We start from the raw sequence: 21,136 nt of genomic DNA on the forward strand, positions 1-21,136 counted from the left end.
TCAGTAGCAGACAGTGAAAAATATTTGAGAAAATTAATGAGACACATACGCATCTTATTAAGCAAGTTTAAATACAATTATGTATATATGTATTACATTGATCAAGATAAAAGATTTCTATACATCCCTTTGAATCAAATGGCAATTAAACTAAGCTAAGTCTTCAAATCATTAAAAAGCAACAAAAAAATCGTTATTTATGCCAAAAATAACATGAAGCAATGTTGAATAAAACCTGTTGAATTTTAAAAATGTACTTCATGGTATTCATAAGAGGTGAATCAAAATCAATCAATCAACATCAGTATACACAATGTTGAGGAATAATTTGAGCAACAAATCACCACTGGTGACCACCTTCTTATTCCCTATCAACAAAAGAAGACAGGGTGAATCTATCTGGGAAGAAGAGTCTTAAGAAATTGAGGCCAAGCATCAAGTGGACACTGGGTCACCTTCATGCACTCTACCCAAGGGACTCTACCAGATGCTTGTTCGAGCGGAATTGTAATGGTGTAAATTTGCATCACTCACCGTTCAAATGAATCTGGCAGAAAAGCCTTTTCACTCATTGATTGCTCAAAAAATAATTTCTGGGGAAGTGGGTTTACAGACTTCAAAATTGGATAATCAAAAGAAGCAATGCAAGCAGGATAAAGAATATAATCAGAACTCACTTTGGCAAACTTAATGCATACTCCCATGGAGTTACTCCCTGAACTGGTTGGGTTATTCCTAAAAAGTATACTTCATGGACCCAAAATCCATCATACTATCTCAAGATGAAATTGCAAAATTCTTGAAAGGGCTAATATTTCCAATAAATCAAATGAGGATTGATAAGCTAGCCAAATCATTGATGCAAAACTTTATTGAAAGTAATCATGAAAAAAACTTGCATCGCTCAAGCCACGATTAAATACTTCCCCTCATACATACCTTTGTGATCAGGAAATTCATCCTCTCGAAAAATCCTTGTGATGCCAGATTTTCCAAGAGTAGTTGGAGATTTGGACTAGATTCTTCACTTACTTCCTGGACTTTTTTACGCTGAACACAAAACAAAAGCATGAAAGGCACAACATGCAAAAAATTGCATAATTCTAGCAAGAGTAAGTCAAAATAAAAGTATGACAAAAATAAAAAATCACAACAAGCTAACTTAAAATCAATTTAGCAATGCTCCAACTTCCATATTTTTAGCTAAAAACAGATCTAAGACAATATTAATACAGGACAAAAATCAAAGCAGTAAAAAGATTAATAAGGCGGCTGAATGATTAGGAAACTGACGATCTAGGTCAGAGTACGCAATGAATTAGCGCATTGTTGTTGAAAAATGCTATGAGTCTACTCAATACAATCAAATTTAAACAAATGGTACTCTATTTGAATATTTAGTACACTAAAATGCCTGCTACACACACATTTCCCTGATGAGAACATCTGATGAGAGCATCAAGGAGAAACAGACAATGAGATCATGCAAGAGCACGGACATTAAGAACACCAGAATGCCAAGACATATGTACCTGGTCAATGATGTCCTCCAGCCTTGACCTGACAGCCAGTTCCTCATCAGGGATGGGAGCAGGCACCGTATCCTGAGGACTGCTAGGCCTTGATATGCAAGCAGCTGCGGCTTCGCATGCCTGCACTGCTGTCGCAAGCCTGGCCTTCTCAGCTTGCAGCTTGTTGTGCAAACCCTAAAATGATGGAAAATTCAAACTTCATCAGGGCCATTCATTCATTAATTTCAGAACCTGTTGAGTCCACACACAACTTAAGTGCTTCAGATCACAGACACAATTCGAGTTTGAGTCAGAACTCACACTTTAGAAGCTAACTTCCACTAAACTCGCTTGAGCAAGAGAAATTGCAGTTACATTCAGTGGTAAAATTGACAAAACAATACATTTAGATAAGTTCTTATCATTCATGGTCTCTGCTCATCAGAAAATAAAATTACTGGAACAAAATATCACATGTGGAAGTATTTATACAAGATATATGTCATTTTGCCAGCCAGCCTTGTTATTTAATTTCATTACAGGTGCTGGTGGTGGTGGTGGAGGCAACAGTAAGCCTCACTGCAAACTGAGGGTCATGGGTTTGAGTACCAAAGGGTTGGGTATCCCCAAGCCATGGATGGGTGGTATTAAATGCGTTTCGCCTACATTGCAATAATAATTCGGAGAACCTATTAGAATAAGAGACATTATTATTATGTACATGTTTCAAAAACATGAGATGAGGGCGGCCGACACGCTGGATCTTAGCAAACCAATTTGAGTTGGGACTCAACGTATCAATTGTGGCTGTAATCTGAGTGAGCTTTCCTCAGATCTCTAAAAACTATACACGACACTTTTTATAAAGCGCCAGCCAAACATCCAAGCAGTTCAGCTGCTATCTCTTGCCAAATTATTCTGTGGATTAATAAATAGCATATTGCCTCCGTAGTCATAACCCACTGAAAATCACTTTCAATGCAGTGCAAAATAAATTGAGAATATGGAGTCAAAAAGTCAAGTGATAATTATGACAACACTAAAGCACCCAGGCATTCTTCTCACCCGAATGTTTTCAAGTTGTCTTTGAGCTTTGGGGAGGTCTACAATGGGAGATTCCACTTCCTCCATTATGATTGGCTCATATGAGTCCAAGTTCTGCATAATGCTCTCGAGCGTGTCCTCGTACTCCTGGAACTTAGCAAGGGACTCAAGGAGGCGATTCTGCAAGAGAGAAAAAGGGGAATTTTCATCCCATTTCATGAATTATGTTATGTTCACAAGAAATTAATATGAACAAATACTACAAACAAGTTTCTAATTGAAATAACAAGGAACAGGCAAAAACAAGGTTTGGAATCATGGGAATATTCCATGAAAATATATACTATACCCATGTATCATTTAACAATAAATCTCCCTCCACATCTACCAGATTATTTAGAATAAATTTCACCGCTACTCTACCCCTGACTTTTTCGGCTTTCACTTTTCTGAGCATCTCGATAAGCTTATCCACATTAAGAAAACTTTTCATGAAATCTCGACCAGTATCTTCATTTAAAGGAAACCTGTACCATTTAAGTATACCTCCATGTAAACATTGAAACTACAGTAGAACCTTGGTTATACGACCCTCAGTTATACGATGACCTCACTTATACACCGATTGATATTGGCCCTGTGAATAACCCCATATGAACCCATGTATTTCCAACCTCGGTTATGAAACTTTTCACTTATACGACAACCTCGGTAACGAAACATATTTTTCCAGTCCAATGAGATAAAATACCTTACTTATACGACTTGTCAGAGAACTGTACTACGAGAAGATTGCGGTACTTGCACCAATTTTAGTCACACAAGTGGGTGTACGGTGTGCTCATAACATAGACATGCCAATGAAGAATAATAAAGAAGTTTTAATAATGAGACATGCTGTTAATTAGATATTAATTTTAATTATAGTATATGATCATTGATCTGGAATTATGAACTTCAGAATATTTATCTCTTGAGGAAGATTTTCTAGAATTTTGCCAACGTTATGTTTCCCGCCGCCCCAGCAAAATAACGCCCAACTGAACTGAGCTGTTAAAAATCCTTCCGTGCCAAAATTTTGGGTTCCAAGGCCATCCAAAAAAGATAATCGTATTTGTAGTATAGATGTAAGTTGATGGTGATTCAACACAATGGTAAAAACAGTAAGCGTGGTCTCATTATGCGGGCTAACCCCACACCTGGGGGACGAATGGAGAGGCTTATGCGGCACCCAGATCAAAACTGACCCAACTTGCATCTCATTGGGTTTAAATGAAACATGGTTGGACCTTGAATAGCTATTAGCTTAGCTCTGCCAGGTGGCAAGCGCTTATTTTATAACAGAACAGGAGTTACTGTTTATTCCCTCAGAGAATAACTCGCGTTGTCAGTCGTTACATAATCATTGAAGTCAAAATTCAAGACGTGAAAGATGAGGCAGTTCCTTTTGACTCAGGAATGGCCTAGCACCATTAAATCACGTACGTCACATTAATTGACCAACTGAACAAAAAAAAATATAATCATTACCTTAATCTGAACTGCAGTGGAAAGCAGAGACTTGTAGCTGTCTTGAACATTATTGAGTTGAGTGGTGATTGTTTCTCTAATTGTGGGTGTGGTCACTTCATATCTTTCAATTTGTCCGTGGCCTTTGGCTTTCAGATCATCCAGAGTGGTCTGGTACTTTTGAATGTCCTCCAGAAGAGCCTACGGCAGAAAGAAAATCACGTCTAAGTACCCAGATTGAAAGAAAATTAAAACTCTCACTTAAATAACTACCAACCTCATGTTGTGAGATCTGCTCCTGGGTCTGCTGCTTGTTGGTAATGTAGAGTGAGTTATGAGCCATAAGCTGAAATGATACTTGAAGAATCCACTTTTCTGTGTCTTGAAGAGATTGGTGATAAGCCAAATACTCCTAAAAATGGAATAAAATTATCAAACGATCTGCTCTTCCTAGCATTCAGGTATTGAAGCATGTGAAGGAAAACTATTTACAAATAAATCTCCATTTCAATGAGTTTAAAATATTGCAATTCACTCCTTTTCCTATTTTTTCCAACAACTTACAGCCAGAAAGCAATGCAATGACATTAAGGATGAAGGACACTAACCTGCATCTCAATCTCATGGTTTTCTCGGCGAGCATTACATTGACCAGGAAGCTGTTCCCAGCGAAGGTAGAGTCTTTTCACTTCCTCCTCAAGAAGAGATGGTTTACTGGTCCACGTGGATAGCTCCGCTGCTTCTGACGTTAAGTGGTCGATGTCACTACGTTTGCTGTTGACCTCTTCTTGCATGTGCTGTACGCCAGAGATGCAGACAAAATTAAAACTCAGCTTCTTTGGTTGCAATTGAAATGCTTAATTGATCACAAAATTCACGTCATCACTTATCACATCACATCCATTAAAATCAGTTCTGATAAAAAAGCTTACCCCTTCAATTGTAGCAAACAGAAGGGCTGTTAAAATGTGAGGGAGGGGTGAGAGGAAGGAGGGTGAGGAAGAGTGAGTCCGTAGCAGGCAGAATGGATAGCATAGCAACCATGGAATGTGAGCCACATTGAACAGTTCGACCCCAACTGGAGCAGGCATTCAAATTCAATAAAAGCTCAAGATGAACTCCAAATTTTGTATTGAAAACCGTAAATATTAAAATGACGGTGCCATCCTTCCACACTGCAATAATCGGCACCCACAAAACAGACTCTTCCACTCTGCAGTACCATAGGCTTTTGCTAAGACTGTAGCTATACAGCACTTTGGAGGCAAATTGCAAATGCAATTTTTATAAAATGAACATCAGAATACCTACATACCTTGAATCTTTCAATGTATGTTTTCATCTCTCCCAGCTCTGCTTTGGTGTCAGTCGTCTTCTGTAAAGTTGCTTCAACTCCTTTAAGCCACGACTCAAAGGCAGCTTTTGCCTCATTGAAATCCTGCCACCGATTTTTAGCAGCCTAGAATACAAGAAAGCATGCATTCATTTTAAACAGAACCACGTTAGTGCATGCATTGCATGTATGAGTATATATCCACCAATGATGGACGAATCCAGGATTTACTTCGGACCTGGATCTAGATCACATCCTTGATTTTCACAGCCTTTGGATATTTTCAGATCCAAATACATTTTCAAATTCCAGCTATAAAACAAGTTATTCAAGTTTCTTCTGGGTACATACAATCAAAGGAACGCTTTTTCGATTAAAATGCACATTTTAATATTTTTACTGATTAAAAACCATTTTATAGGCTTACAAATAATTTTTTACAAACAATAAAATCTTTACATGCTCAGGATCAAAACTGTTACGCTTGCATTTGGAAATGAAAATAGGTTTCAATCTTCGGATAAACCATTGACTGAATTTTAATATTCCTCACATAAGTTTCCCCCGAATTTAGTCACTTCATCGTATACCGACTCGTGTTTCACCCAAAAATGCTTCAGTTGCCGTGAGGTGGATTTTGCACTTCCTCACGATAGTTTCACATCACAGTGCACGCACATGGTTCTCTTTATGTCAATAAAAATGTTTCTACACAATCAAAGACATTTTCATTGGTACATCATTACATTAAATTGCAACTGTGCAATCTGCAATACAATTAACAATGTTTAGAACAACATCAGCGTCACGTGCGACGAGTTGCGGGAACAGAACAAGATGACCACTCAGCAAAAGGAAGGGGTGGGCAGCAGAAGCACATTAAGGATAGATGGAGGGGAAGGAGCGTGCTCCCCCGTCTTTCAAGCCATGAGATATACATAAAGAGTTTTTTGATAAAACTTTAAAAATTCCTAACCACACTCAGACATTGGACACGCAGCCACCAACCATCTAAGCACTAAGGAGACATTCCTAAGCAAAGAGTATGTACCTTCAGTTGAGCCATTGTTGAATTGACGTCCATTGTTAGCTGATCCCAGCTGTTGTGCAAGTAGGCCATGTCCTCTCGAATGGTATCCTGCTGGTCACCTGGAGTATTGTTCACAGCTTTGGCAAAAACGTCCTGCAGGGCAGTCATGAGATGCTGACCTTCACTCATTCTAGTCGAGACCAGCTGCAACAAAAATTAATCCAATAAGTGAAGGAGGAAATAAATTGCATGCCATAAAAGGAACTCCAATAGGTAAAAAGGCATAGCATAACACAGGTGTCATGGCAACAAATCACAAAATGTCCCAGCTAGCAAACTGAAACTTATGAATATTAAAGACTATTAGTAAGAAATTAGTAAATATTAAGTACTTCTCTGTATGTGCTACATCTTTATGAGGGAATATGTAAGAAGAGAGGGATTCTGCTTGAAGTGGATAGAGAACTTTCTAATTCAACAAGGCAACGTATTAGAGCTAAAACAGTGAGATTAGTATACTTCCATGTTGTTTGAAGAAGTGTCAAAATGCAAGAGACATGTAATTTCAGAAAATCTATGCAAACTGCAAGAGACATGTAATTATGTATGTAATTTCAGGATACTACAAGGGTCGTTCGATAAGTCTTCATAAAAAAGTAGAAAAATAATTTGGTCAACTTTTTTTTATATTTTGCAACTTTATCTTCCTTTAGCTCTATTCATTTTCATTTTTCCAAGCATTTTAAGCTGTCCTAATATTAGAATTTCGGGATCTCCTCAAAATAGGCATTATTTTCGGCTATGATCAACTTAGCCTTAGCGAGGCCCCCCAAAACCCTCGGCAAGGTTCCTTCGGAGTTAAGCGAGTGATTCGGTGTGAGTTTATTCAACGGAAGCAGCATTAACGAGGTCCCACAAAACCCTCGCCAAGGTTTCTTCACTGTTGAACGAGTGTTAGTGTTAAGGGTTTCCGGTGGAGAGGCTGTTGGGGTTGGTCACTGCTGCGAATCTTCCCGTTCCAGCATACCAACACAGTGTTTTGTTTATACATGTGACGAGGTCCCCTGTTACGGCCATTGGAGTTTTTCATTTCCCAGAGCACTTTTATCCATTTTTCTAAACAAATGAAAGTTGTTCACTACAATCGACAGCAACAATGAAACAATGGCATGAATGCAGCTGAAACTCTAACAGCTGAATATTCAAGGGAGCAATCTCTCAGAAATTCTAAGGACTTATGAACGACCCTCATATCTCTTAGGGAAAAATTAATTAATTATAGTGAAAAGTTATTTTTCGTTGACATTAATCCATCTGATGATCTGTAATGAGTTTTAAAATCTTGGAGTAATAAAAATTCTTTTTCACTACTTTAAAAAAAATGGCAAATACATAATTTGTTTCACGGCTCAAAAGTAATTATTGTCCACAGGATATCTTTATGTTTGACACTATGGCTAGTTACTTCACTGAAATTGAAATCATATAAAAAAGTAATCAACGCAAACTCTTTCTGAGATAAAATTATTTAAAAATGTAGAAGCTACCCACAAACACAATGGCAAAGCTGGAGTTGTCTTTAAGGACTGAACATGAATCGCACACACATGCATAAAATCATAGCAATTTAAAAACATCAAACAATAGAGAGAATAAACTGCTTCCGCTCATTACTGGACAGACGGAGACTGATACACCAAACAAATTATGTAGTGCATGAAGGATTATTTCAATAGGAGGAAATATTTCAACTTCAACAAAATAGAAACTGTTCAACTGGCTATTTAAAAAATAAAACTCATACAATATCTTTAAAACTTGTATATAAATATCTTGGCAATGCCTTTACACTCACCCTGATGGTTTCCAGTTTGTCTTTGGCAGACTCTTCATCACCCACACCAATACAGTCTTGCACAGTGCCATGAGCCCTCTTCAGCCATGTATCAAACTCCTCTTTTGCTTTGATGAACTCGGTGAGGTCAGACAAATTTTTCTCAACACGCGAAACCAGACCCTTTGAATTTAAAAACATGGAATAAGCAATCAAACTCCTTCGAGTATAAGTGCCTGAAAAAATAGTCTATGACCTGAAACTCATCCACAATTGCAAACGTTCTATGTACATATTTTCATACCTGAACAGTGGTGAGGAGATTGGTATAGGAGCCCTGCAGCTGCACGGATTGATCTCGCACCCAGCTGCACGCACTCAGTTCCATCAGCACCTCACACCTGTCATTCAATTCTTCCATGAGGGGTTTGTGCTGGAGGGCCTCCAGGAGCAGTGCCTGAAATTTGTAAAGAATATTCATATAGTTGCAATGGTCACACCAGCAATTACGACTTGAGGGTGATTTTTCCAGATGATTGAGGACAAAATACACCTGATTCATGGTTAGAGAAAGAGTTGCTCCCAAACTCTACGTCCCTCCCCACGCACACTCACCCGGCAACATTGCAAGTTGTCCGTTGATTTGTTCTCGCCGCGAGTCTCCGAGTCCACTCTCTTCTCAAAGTCACCCAGCCAGTCCTTCATCTTCTGAGAAGTGGAGGCAAAGTCATTCCAAGCGCTCAAGCACTTTGCCAGCATTTTCTGAGAGTCTCTGAGGATACCATTGAGGCTCTCCCAGTCCGACTTGAGCTGACGAACCTCTTGCTTGATTGTGTCCTTGCCCTCGGCACCAGTGGTATCCATGACCGTTTCACTCAGTTCAAACACCCTGCTCAACAACTTCTCTCCTGAAAATAAAGTAACGAATACTGGTTAATCTAGTGAAATACATTCATCTTAGCTTGATATATTCTCAAATTAATGCCCTATATAGAGGATTACTGAGACTAAAGTGAGAAAAAAATCAAAATTGTGCAACCACAAATAAGGGTCATCATTAAAGTTCACTTGGGTCGCAAAGTTTTATACTTTCTCATTTATCACTCCAGCAGGTTAAACGTCATTAAAATGAGAGCTTCCAGCAAAATGAAGAATACTCTCTCAAGTTAGAAACACCACTTGGTCATACTCATCAACTCACCTTCAGGTAGAGTGGCCAAAATCTCTGTGATCCTTTTGTCCTTGTTGACGGTCTGCTCTTTCTCCCCGTGAGGGTCACTATTGTGTTGGATGTCAATCCTTGTTTTCCTCACCCAATCAATGGCGTCGTTCAACACTTGCTTGTAATCACCATGCTCCTTCACCTGCTTCTCCAAAACCTTTAAAGCACCAAGGCAAGAAATTAACACATTTCCCTTACGTCATATCCCAATCAGAATGCATAGAAGATTATAAATGGAAACTGAGTTACAATGGCACCACTCCAGAGAAGCAGAGCATCACCATTAATAAGAGGAAGACAGATTGAAGCAAAGAATGATAAGTGCCTCCTAAGAATGTATGTAACTATGCTTCTTTCTGAAGATCTTTCTAATTCACCAATCAAGACCTTGATTTTTTTAAACTGATAATGACTTTAAGGGCTATTTATTGTTAACTGTGCAAAAAATCCACAGAGAAAAAAATCACTTGGTCAAGGCAAATGATTTGTTGCACAATTTGTATAAAGCAGGAGACTCCTGCAAAGTTATAACCGAGGCTAGTTTCGGTATGCTTAAGCTAGTGTTAAATATGTTGATGCAAAGTGTATTGGGCAAATTCAGGCACTCAAAAGGGTTGACAGAGTTGAAAGAGTCATTCTAATGTGCAAGAAATGAATATAATTCTCCCCCTAATAATTTTCCCTCTCTAATTTCAAGTTATATTTAATTATGCATACAAAATATAAATATGTCAAAGTCGGACATCAGTGATTGGTAGGGGCACCGAATTTTCGCGAACCGCGAAACGCGAAATATAACGCGAAATTTCCAAAGTTGCGCGAAATTCACTTGGTTCCACGAAATTTCGCGTTTAAGCACTTTTTCTGCGAATTTGGCGCGATATTTTCCACCGTTGCCGGTAAAAAATACCCCGTTACTTTAAGTTTTCTTAAAAAACCGGTATGAAGAACCGATCGCATAAAGTCAGTGCTTTGGAACCGGCTCGGAACTGTTGCGAGGATTTGAATTTGGCGCCCAAATCTGAAATGGTTCGCAGGGTATTCAAGGCCAAAAAGTGAAGGAAAAAAAAAGATATGAAAACGCATGTATTACTTTCCGATTGCATGGCGTCAATGTTTTTTTCTTTTGAGAGTTGCTCCCTAGCACGCGCATTTAAGAGGTCGTCAATTAGTCGCTCGCGCCAACATTGTAACATTCTGTAGCCGCTGCCACATATGCCGCTTTAAAACAAGCTGACTTTTCGCCTGCCGCCGGCCACGGAACGGTGACGTTCTTTCAACCTACTATAGGCCTATATGGATGTCTTCTAACGAGTCGCATAACATCGTTGCGTTGACGGCAAGGCGCCCATTTCAATCCGGCCCGGCGATGCTCCGTCTACGGCGTGAAATACAGGCTATGATACATTGACGCCGCTTTCAGACGAAACGACTTTTCACCGGTCGCCGTTCACGTGAAATTCGGGCGGCTTTCAGACGAAACGACTTTCTGCAACGTCGTGTGCTGTGCCGTGAACGGCGCCAGCGGAAAATCGTTTCGTCTGAGAGTGGTGTTAAGATTGATTCATGTGTATATACAGCAATACTGCGATATACGAGCAAGATGCGTTTCGAGAGCCTAATCGTAAGTTGATAAACCTATGCAAGGCGTCGAAAAGTGTGGTTATGCTGCAGAACGCAACACCGCATTACAATTTTGCGTAATTCATGGCCGCTCACATCAGTTTATGAATGTTGTCGCTGTACCGGCGTGTTGAGCAGTTTATTGTTGAGGTTATAAGACCTGTGGCAGTGAAGCATGCAAATCAGTTGTCAATTAAAGTAACAATTTAAGCTAGCTACATCACAGAATGTTTTTAGATCTGACTTACAAGTTACAAAAAAAAACCTGGAGAAAGAACCAGTGGCTGCCTGATGTAATGGGACATATTGGTCGATCATGCATTCTTGACTTTTTTGTTATTTAACTTTTTTACTTGGTAAATAAAATTATGGAGGCGATCTTTAGTTTTTTTTACAGAGCTTTCCTGCTAATTAACATCTTTTGTGAAATTATTTTCGTTCACTTCTTGTGGTTGTTTAATTACCTGAATTAATGGCAAATTTAAATAGAGTTCATCCTTGGAATCGAGTATCGAGAACTGATGGGGGAGAACCAGAACGGTACCGAGAATCGAAAAAATTTAAGAACTGACTCAACCTTAATTTATTGAATTCCTTTACCCTAGTCAGCAATGCACAGTTTGGAAAAGAAAATGAATCTTCACTTAATAGTCTCAAAAAATCTGTGAAACTTTCCATGTGTGAGGTCCTGAAGCAAATAGGCATAAAGACTGATATCAAGTTATCATCCCTTGTATAGTGACCCAGGGAGGAACATTATTACAGCCATGGGAAGATTATTTAACTCAAGGTGTATATCGACAACTGATGTGAAGGACTTAAGCACAATTGTTGCTTATGTCCTCATATAATCATTAACAGAAACTCAAGAACTTTTTGGCTATTCTGCTGTGAAGGATTCTGTTGGATCAGTTCAGGAAGAAGGAAAAGCATTTTCAGTGCTTCCACGAATGCTTGCCCTTTAAAATGATTTTTCCCATTTTGTAGAAAATTGTGTGAAAACCCTGTGGATACCTGTGGCAGATGTAGATGCAGAAATAGGATTTTCCATGCATGGAAATATAAATAAAATAACCACTAAACTTCCAAAAAATGTAGAATTAAAGTCAAGTTTGACCAATGGATCTCAATTCCAGTAAAATAAGGATTCAGCCAATTTTAAATTCCAGAGTGTGAATAATTTCAGAGGGCATATTTAAAAAAAATATAGATAATAGATAAACACATACTTGCATGTGTTGATATTATATTTTTTGTGTAAGACCTTAAAGACTTTTGTTATCAATGTGTTAAGTGAAAACTATAAGTTTTTTACATCGTGCAGGCCAATGAGAAAGTGAAATTTAGACCAATCAAAAATATTCTCCATCTATACAACTCCCGCATTTGTCTAGCGGTATGCGGTTGAAATACATGCATAGCAAAGAGTGTTTTAACGTTGACCAATTGAACATACAAGTTGAAGGATATTGCCACTGCCTCAATCCAATACTGTCACAAACCAAACATTTGACTCAATATGTACAGTAGAGATCATTTACAATAAAGCTAAAGGGACTAATTATTTATTTCATCATAACCAATATTTGTTAAATAGAGACTTATTTTCGAAGCCTTATTTATGACTAGGAATAACTACAGCTCAGTTAAAAGCAAGAATCCACTGCAAGCAGCAGCACACTTTACTGCAGTCACATTGTCTCTGAAATCAATATTTCTACATAATATTTGCATCAAGAAACAAGTAGGACTAACCTCGATTTTGTTGCTGACAAGATTCTGGAGATTGTCATACTTATTCAACGTTTCCTTGTATTCCCCAGCCAGCACAATTTTGTCGCCAGCAATGCGAGCTCGTATTCTCTCCACAGGGTCCTTTTGACTCAATACATCCCTCTGAATAGTCCTGAATTTCTCGAGAGTGGCACGCTTCTCACTCAGGTCATTCAGCAAGTCACCCTCATCCGACTTCACCTTCATGTCAATTTCCACCAGCCAATCTGCCAACAGCTTATGGGCCTGCACACACAGAAGTAAAACAAATGAGCCACTACACCAACACACATGCAGACATACACACATACATACAAATACATACACAGACATACAATCAAAATGGATAGTATTTGTGTTTTTTTTTGATTGAATGGATTTCGCCTGCCAACTCCAACTCTCCCTCCCCCTCTGACCCTCGCCAACCACTGGGTTTGACCAAGCAGTTTTCAATTGATTTTTGGGAAAACCATTTCTGCCTGATTGAGCCTAGACATAACGTATCCTCTTTTCGTATAAGGAAAACACATTCCTCTTTTCTTCAATACACAAGAGGAATAGTTATGCATACAATGGACTCAGTCTTTGCATTGAAAAAATTAAAACTAATGCCCAATGAGATTAAAGTATGTAACAAGAATTTAGGTCACTTTTAAAGAGAAATTGTGCTAATTCTATATGTTCACCCATGTCCTGTGCTTTGCACTATAAACTCTAAATACCTTGTTTCCTGTGCATCTAGCTTTCCCAATAACAATCTATAAATCTCAAGGGCAAGTCATTGTGGATTTGTTGTATTAAATTATTTAAAATCCATGTCTTTCTCAACTCAACAACAAAGTCAACTAGATACTTTTGTGTTACTTCCCCTATTATGGGAAATTCAAAAAAATCTTTACCTCTATGCACCAAATCACAAAACTTTGTTTTTTGATTTGGTGCATAATTTTTTGCCTAATGGATAAACAAAAAATTGTTTATCCATTAGGCAAAATTCTTTTTCTTAGAATAAACTGATTGAAGTTCATTTCATTATTGTGGTGAGTGAAATGGCAACAAATATTTATTATGGATGTGGATCAATAATTAAACAGTATACACTTCACCATTGATTCCAACCAATAGAAATGATCAAATCTCGTCAGTATAAACACGTTTCCACATTACGAACCAACTGTTTGTATGAACATTCTAGATTACATACACATCAATCATTTACAGACAGACCGAATACACAGGTAGGACAAGATCTGTAGGGCCTAGCTAGCAAGAAATAAATAAAGCAAACACTACACCAAAATGAGCAATGTCAACATGTAAAGCATACACCATAAAATGCAGAGCAAGAATCAAAATTAAACAGAATTTTTTAAGTGACAGATGACTGACAAAGAAAGCAGTAAATAATGTAGCACCTACCTTATGTATTTCTTCAAGTTGGGAAGCTCTGTTTGTGAGTTTCTGCCGAACATCCTGCACATCCGTCATAAGTTTTTCAAATTCCTGCTTTAGATTATCTGTGTCTTCTTGTAGTTTGGCAGCACCATTTTGCTCTGTGTTGAGGATTACTTTTTCCTTTAACTCAAGGGCATACCTTCAAAATGATGTAAATGAAAAGAAACATTGAACCAAAGCAACAAATCAAAAAATTGTATGGATCTGGGCTTAATTCCCATATCCATCATGCATGATCTCTGAGCAGATATTTGTATAATTATTGGTATTAAAATTTGTTTAAATACAGCATGAAACTAAGTAATTAGCTTAAAAAGAGAAAAACGAAAATTGCATTGAAGTTGCAATGCAAAAATTAATTTGAAAAGCCAGTCTAAATGTTATCATGCACTAAGAGAGGCGCACCTGAGTTTATTCTGGCCTTGCTCTAGAGTTTGCCGTATGCCTCGCACCACTTGCAATTTATTCTTCACTTCTGGCAGGGTGTTGGGCACTTCCTGACACTCGCTCAGCTTCTCCTTGGTTCTATCAAGCCAATCCTGACACTCCTGGTAGAGAGTGTTGTGCTGCTGGTGCTCCTGTGTTGCAGAGAAAAGAGGATTACACGGCACTCAATAACCACCTTGGCAGCTTTCAATGTATGAAGACTGAGAACGAAATGAAGAGGCTGCTTTCGACTATTTCTCATAAAGCAGTCGTATTGACACTTAGGGTGCATCGACGGCTAAGTCATTTCGTTCAGAGATGTGTTCGCCATTCCAAATGCCATAAAAAATGCGGCATTGAAAAAGGTAGAGCAAGGTATGCGGTCTCCCCTTGTAAGTAGTGCTGACTAGCGCTGTACACCCTTGCTCCCCCGTCGTTTGGACAGGATCTTTTTGTTGGAGGAAGATTTTCTCCAGCCATCCAAATATATTGAATTCATCCCCTGGGCTCCCCACCCACCACGGAGTCACTCATTCAGGATGCCACACCAAGAACCGGTGTAATCGCCAGGGCTACCCAAGAGATATGGGAACCGTCGATTAGGGGGTCTCTTTTGGGTTAGAACCTCCAGCACGGGGGCCCTCCTAACCCCCAAATGCCTTCGGCCGCCCTATGAAGACCCCCACATAATCCATCCTAGCATGCACTCAAAAGGAGCAGCCAGGACCTGATTGACTGAGAGTGGGCTACTTCCCGCCTAGGAGAGTCAGGGGCCAAAGAGGAGTGTGTTGGGGATTTCTCCCCTCCCACAGAGTACCACGATCCCTGTTCCCTGCGACACAGGTTGCCACGCACGGCAAACAAGAGGGGGGGCTATGGCAAGATGGTATCGCCTCACACACAGTCAGGTCCAGAAGACTGTCCGGACACTACTCTAGTTGTATCGGGGGTTTTTTAAGGAGGTTGTCCCCTCAGTGGTCTTGGGTCTATGGGGGCGTGGCTCCCCAAAGGAAGAGATCACCCTCTTTCCCCCGAGTGGAGTATCTCTCATCAAGATATCCAGGATGTTCTTCCACATTTATAACAATTTCAATGCGTAGAGAGTAGCAGTTATTTTGCCCAACTGTTGGAAGGAAGGAGTTGCCCAAAAATCATTAAGAAGAATTAACCAAAAGACGAATTAAATGAATTCAGCATAAAAGGCAAGATGTAGTGGAGCTGATGGATCAATATAATAGGATATTTTCTTATAAGGTAAAATTAAACAACCTATATATTACGTGAGGGCACTGGAACAAGTTAAATGCTAAGTAATAAAGTGGGAATTAACAAGATCAAATTAATACTTAAAAAAGCAATAGGAAATGAAATAATTGTGGCCACAAGGGGGAAAGGAAAATAATAGCATGAAGGCAAGATGATAGATGATAGCATTTAAAAAAGGCAAAACCAAGACAAAAAATCGAACAGTAGCCATTTTTGATCATCTAAGCTCAGTGATCAAAGCACCCCAGGGTAGTTGTACATTTCAAAAGTCAATAAATGAAAGGCTTACCGAAAAGGGTCCTAGGACGGGCAATTATGGGCCAAGGTAAATATTGGTACTCAGTTCTGATAGGATAAGTGATTAGAAGATTGTTAGAACGCAGGTTTCCGCGGCGGTTTTGGTTTGATCTCTGCATTCTTCTGGTTTTCCTTCCGCATCAGCTTGTTTGTGGACAACAGTTTTGCTGGCTATTGTGCCAGCGTCTTCAGGTCGGAAGGTGGGGTCGAAGGTGGGGCTCACCTTCAACCTGAAGACGCTGGCACAACAGCCAGCAAAACTGTTGTCCACAAACAAGCTGACGTGGAAGGAAACCCTGAAGAATGATTAGAAGATTGTTCACCGCAATGAGAAATATGTATGAACATTAAATAGTCCATTACACTGAAAGAATATTGTAATTACCTGGTAATGAAGTTCCAGTCTCTTCATAATTTCCTTCGCCAAAGACAGCAGTGCATTATACTTGGTAGTCATCTGAGTAATTGCATTGGAAATCCTTGTGTCAGAACATGTCTCTAATAAAACCTGGGCTTTCATGTTCAGCCTATCAAGATCCCTTTGCCAATCAAATAAAGTTTGCAAATGATTCTGTGAAAAAAAATAAAAGTAAGGGAATTATATATGGGCAATCAAATATAATGCTTTCGGCAGCATATTAGTTGCCTTCTGTAACCAAGAAAAATTAGTAAAAGACATATCAAAATGTATTTACCTGGAATTGTTCCAAAAAATTCTTTTTCTCCTCCAAGCTGTCTTGAAGTTTATTATATGAATGGACGAGGACTTCAGTTTGAGTCAACCAGTCAATGGACTCTTGATACTGGTCTTCGTATTCAGTCCATTTCACTATTCCAATTTCTAGCAAAGATTTCGTGTGACTCAGGGACTCACTAAACAAAAGAGTAACAAAAATACAGCATTTAAAAAAAAAGGTTAGCAATCATGTGACAAAAAAACAGTCATGGATCAAGAAATATGGAACACACATGTATTGCTTAAGGGCACACAAGGAGTGAGAAAGTGTCATTGTTTAGGGGAGGAGGTTTACTGCTCTCCTCAGCACCATGGTGGAATGCAATGCCTTCAGCAATAATGCATCAGCTTAGAGAAGTTGCTTTTTGATACTCTCCAATTATCTCAAAACATTGTTTGTTTAGCTAGCACAATAAACACATACCTTGGAGAGCCACATACATGACTACGATCTTTCTTCTTCTATCAGGACAGTCAGTGGTCCTCCCTCTTTTCATCTGCCCTTGGGGCTCACCCAATAGCATCTCCTTCATTCCAGCACATTTTCAACTCATCTAATCCCACAGCCATTAACTGCATTGGCTCAATACTCCTTTTAATAATAATTCTGTATTTATTTCAAGTGCATTTAAGACTATTTAGTCATTTCTTTCAATTTACTTGTTTAACAATCACATAATTATATCCATGCCCTGGATGATGGTTTACCCACCCAGGCGGGATTCAAACCCGCGACCTCTACATTGGCAGTCGGGAATTTTACCATGGCATCACCGAGGCAGACTTTTCACCCCTCCTACTCAAACATGTGACTTAGGGAAGAGTTTACCCTTCCCCACAAGTAAGAATAAAGTTAGTGAAGTCAAGGCAACAACAAAGGAGATTGGTGCTGCATCCCAGACAGGCATTCATGTCCATGGATATGAAAACACAGTTTAGAGAAACTGAGCTTGGTCATTTCTGTATCCTGCATTGCATGCATTCATGCGCGTCTTAACGTCACCGCATGACTACATAAGCTGCAGGAAGATACCTGTAGTGAATTAATTGTACTAACACTGGTTGTAACATTAATAGGGTAGTTTCCTTCATCAAAGAAAACGAAACGCATTGATTGTGATTCGTTAACCACCATTAGTGCATTCATGATAAACAAATTATTTGGTTTTAGAAATCCCAGTTTAGACAAATGTTAATGGTAAATTTCAACCTCATTTGAAAAAGGCCAGATTGGTGCCCATGCGATGCCACCCCACATGACGTCACAGGGACCTAGATGTTATACGAGTTGTCAGGAGTTTTACATCGTCTGAGATTACCAATGCATGCATGCATGTGGGTCAGAGCTCAGGGAAACATTTCTTAATAATCACCTATTCAGATTGCCTATGGTCGGAAGGTTCCCTTCGTTTGATAGTGTATAAATAATCCTTATTTAAGCCAAGCATTACCTGCTAGCAGGGTACTATGCTACCTGCTAGCAGCCTGCATCGTATCGGCACTCATAGCCTCGCACCAAGGTGGCCTCACACGGCGGCAGCTGGAACCAGATTGATATTGCACGGGCTTTGCCCAGCATTCATACTTAGCCATCGTATTTTTGCACGCTTGAAAATTTTAACTTTTCATTTAATCGCGAAAAATAGATATCATCATTTAAAACTCTAAAAGTGTGAAATACGTACTCCAGGAGTAATAATCTTTCGATTTAGGCAATAAAAAAATAAAAGGAAACCACCCTATTGTAGCACTAACTCTCAACAGGCTTTTGATTCTGCATTCCACACTTTTATCATTACTTTTACTGCAGCCAACTTTCTAACTTATTCCAATTGTCATACAAACGGATATAATTAATTTAAAAAATCAACCTTGTAAAAATGATTTCATAAGTAGAATACGAACAAAGTAATGCATATATAAGTATGTACTATGTTAAACACAATGACCCTGCAGGGACTTGCTTAGCCTCACTGAGGATATTGCATAATATTGACCAAGCTGTGCAAAGGGACAGGAATAATGGATGCTCATCTCCTGAAGGAATATTGAATCCATTTATACACAGATTGGCATACACTCTTGTCAGTACCACTAGACATGAATAAAATCAAATGATTCAATTCATATTTAAACCGCTTGAAAGGCTTCCCCAAAATGTTACTTTTCCATCACACCGGGTAACAAGAGAAAGGGAATACTAATATAATAATGCCAGAAGGAGTATTTACATGTAATTGTCAAATTCTTCTTGCAGCAAAGCAACTTCCTCTTCAATGATCTCCTTATCTTCCGTGTCAGCCACCTGGCATGCCACATTCCCTTGCTCCAGGGCCTTCTCCAATTTCTGCTGACCTTCTGGAATCTCACTTTGGAGCACCTGGAGGAGAAATCAACCTTTACTTTTTGATTTCTCTGAACAGCCACTCATTCCAACACACACAGACTCAAAAGCAATACATGTAACTTGCAATTAAACACCACTCTGAGCAACATTTGAATCCAATGCAATACTTCCAAACACTCTGATACTTTCTTTCATCAACAAGAAAAACCAAATGCTATTGAAATTATAATAATCAACCATGAATTTTATGAGAATATGCCACATATTCCTCATAGATAGATAGATAGATCCCCACTTGCAAGGATTAGAGGAAAATGCATAATTTTAAAAAAGTGAACACATCTACAATACAGACTCAAACATCCCAAATACTTCAAAAGATATAAAAATATGATCTAAACGACAGATTTATACAGGCAGTTTCTGAAATCAAAAAAGGACTCATGAAAATTTCTATGCAAAAATTCAATGAAAGATAATCAAGAAAATCACAATAAGATATGATATTCAACATGCTGCTACTCATGGTAATAACTGACCATACCCTTTTCGTAATGCAGATTGTAAATTAAGTAAATCAATAGAAGGGGTCCAATGGCTTCATATTGCCGATGAAGATCTAAACTGAAATTTTGGGGTCTGAGTGAGAGCAGAACAAATGCATGCATACTTTGTATAGATGATGCGAAATGCTATTTAAATATCAACCCTTATTCATGAGGATAAGACGCTGAAAGAGGGGTGGATAAAAGAGGGTGGCTTACCGTGAGCTGAGACACTTTGTTGCTGAGCGTCTCCTTGTCCCCAGTGGGCTCAGAACACTTGCCCAGCCTCTCTCTCGCTGCTCTGATCCACTGAGCAAAGTCATTGCCAGCATTGATAAATGCCTGCAACCAAAGTGAGATCGATGGTTAACCCAATCCATTATTTGCAAGCAACCCTATAACGTATTACACTTCCCCGTCAAATTATGGTCAAATATTGGTTACTTATTATTATTCCTTTGATATAACTCACACAGCATCAAATCTCATTCTGCTTTCATTACTCTTGGAATAATTTACACTGAGGAGTTGAATTGTTTTCGAATTCTTACAATACATAAGTTCTCAATAAGCATAGCATTTTTGGCCATAGGGTAATTAAATTAAAAGCATTTTTGTGCCCTAAAACTACGTAAATACAAATTTCTCTCTAAACTGAACATTAACCCTTAACCTGCTCCCATCGTCTATAAGCGATCATCGCCTTAGCAGACTGCTCCCGCCATCGTCCATTGACGATTTCAACTAATCTTCTACTCTCCCAGTCCATGTGTGCGTAGAAGTTCTTCCTTTGACAAGTAGATGTCATGCGGACATCTTTTAGACCTCTTTTTATTTTTACTGCCCTAAATATTTTTGAAACATTTATTCCTCAGGTAAAAAGTTATAATTAATAAAATTATGCAAAAACAAAAAAATTATTAAAATTATTATTTTGCGCCTCTGGGGAGCTCTATTTCAGCTTATTTGCGCAGTTAAAGGGTTGAGGACAAAAATAAGCATAAATTACGTCTAAATTAAGTATCTCTTATAATAGTAACTGACATCATGATTCGTAGCTTTATTTTGTTTTATTCGTTGCAGTTGGGGAGCAATGACTGGATAATACATCAGGAGAAAAAACACAATCACTATGTTTCATGTCAAACATTGAAAAAAAGAAGCATGCATGTAAATGAGCAAAAA

The 21,136-nt window shown here is 38.7% G+C and overlaps 1 protein-coding gene and 2 long non-coding RNA genes across 4 annotated transcripts in view; 2 read left to right on the forward strand and 1 right to left on the reverse strand.

Annotated features, from left to right (window-relative positions):
• The window catches only part of LOC124158025, a 47,005-nt gene extending 42,700 nt beyond the window's left edge, over positions 1–4,305 (forward strand). Inside the window, exon 4 of one of the 2 annotated variants that reach the window (XR_006864682.1) lies at positions 4,221–4,305. This is a non-coding gene — a long non-coding RNA (uncharacterized LOC124158025). The remainder of the gene's footprint in view (positions 1–4,220) is intronic. The other variant, XR_006864683.1, reaches the window with a different exon arrangement.
• Positions 1–21,136, reverse strand: part of LOC124158023 (nesprin-1) — a 199,545-nt gene that overhangs the window by 49,102 nt on the left and 129,307 nt on the right. The window contains exons 56-74 of the mRNA XM_046533169.1: positions 20,171–20,293; positions 19,291–19,439; positions 17,019–17,196; positions 16,709–16,894; positions 14,740–14,912; positions 14,299–14,473; positions 12,862–13,125; positions 9,463–9,640; positions 8,877–9,169; positions 8,566–8,718; positions 8,283–8,444; positions 6,449–6,631; positions 5,380–5,523; positions 4,673–4,861; positions 4,342–4,476; positions 4,086–4,265; positions 2,577–2,735; positions 1,533–1,706; positions 940–1,050 (exon numbers count right to left, since the gene is read on the reverse strand). Coding sequence (XP_046389125.1) covers positions 940–1,050; positions 1,533–1,706; positions 2,577–2,735; positions 4,086–4,265; positions 4,342–4,476; positions 4,673–4,861; positions 5,380–5,523; positions 6,449–6,631; positions 8,283–8,444; positions 8,566–8,718; positions 8,877–9,169; positions 9,463–9,640; positions 12,862–13,125; positions 14,299–14,473; positions 14,740–14,912; positions 16,709–16,894; positions 17,019–17,196; positions 19,291–19,439; positions 20,171–20,293 — 3,309 coding nt within the window. The remainder of the gene's footprint in view (positions 1–939; positions 1,051–1,532; positions 1,707–2,576; positions 2,736–4,085; positions 4,266–4,341; positions 4,477–4,672; positions 4,862–5,379; positions 5,524–6,448; positions 6,632–8,282; positions 8,445–8,565; positions 8,719–8,876; positions 9,170–9,462; positions 9,641–12,861; positions 13,126–14,298; positions 14,474–14,739; positions 14,913–16,708; positions 16,895–17,018; positions 17,197–19,290; positions 19,440–20,170; positions 20,294–21,136) is intronic.
• On the forward strand, positions 4,435–21,119 carry LOC124158026. The gene is made up of 3 exons (XR_006864684.1): positions 4,435–4,525; positions 4,631–4,738; positions 21,035–21,119. It is a non-coding gene; the product is annotated as an uncharacterized LOC124158026 (long non-coding RNA).

Source organism: Ischnura elegans, chromosome 4 (assembly GCF_921293095.1).
Source record: "Ischnura elegans chromosome 4, ioIscEleg1.1, whole genome shotgun sequence".
Classification (NCBI taxonomy): Eukaryota; Metazoa; Arthropoda; class Insecta; order Odonata; family Coenagrionidae; genus Ischnura; species Ischnura elegans.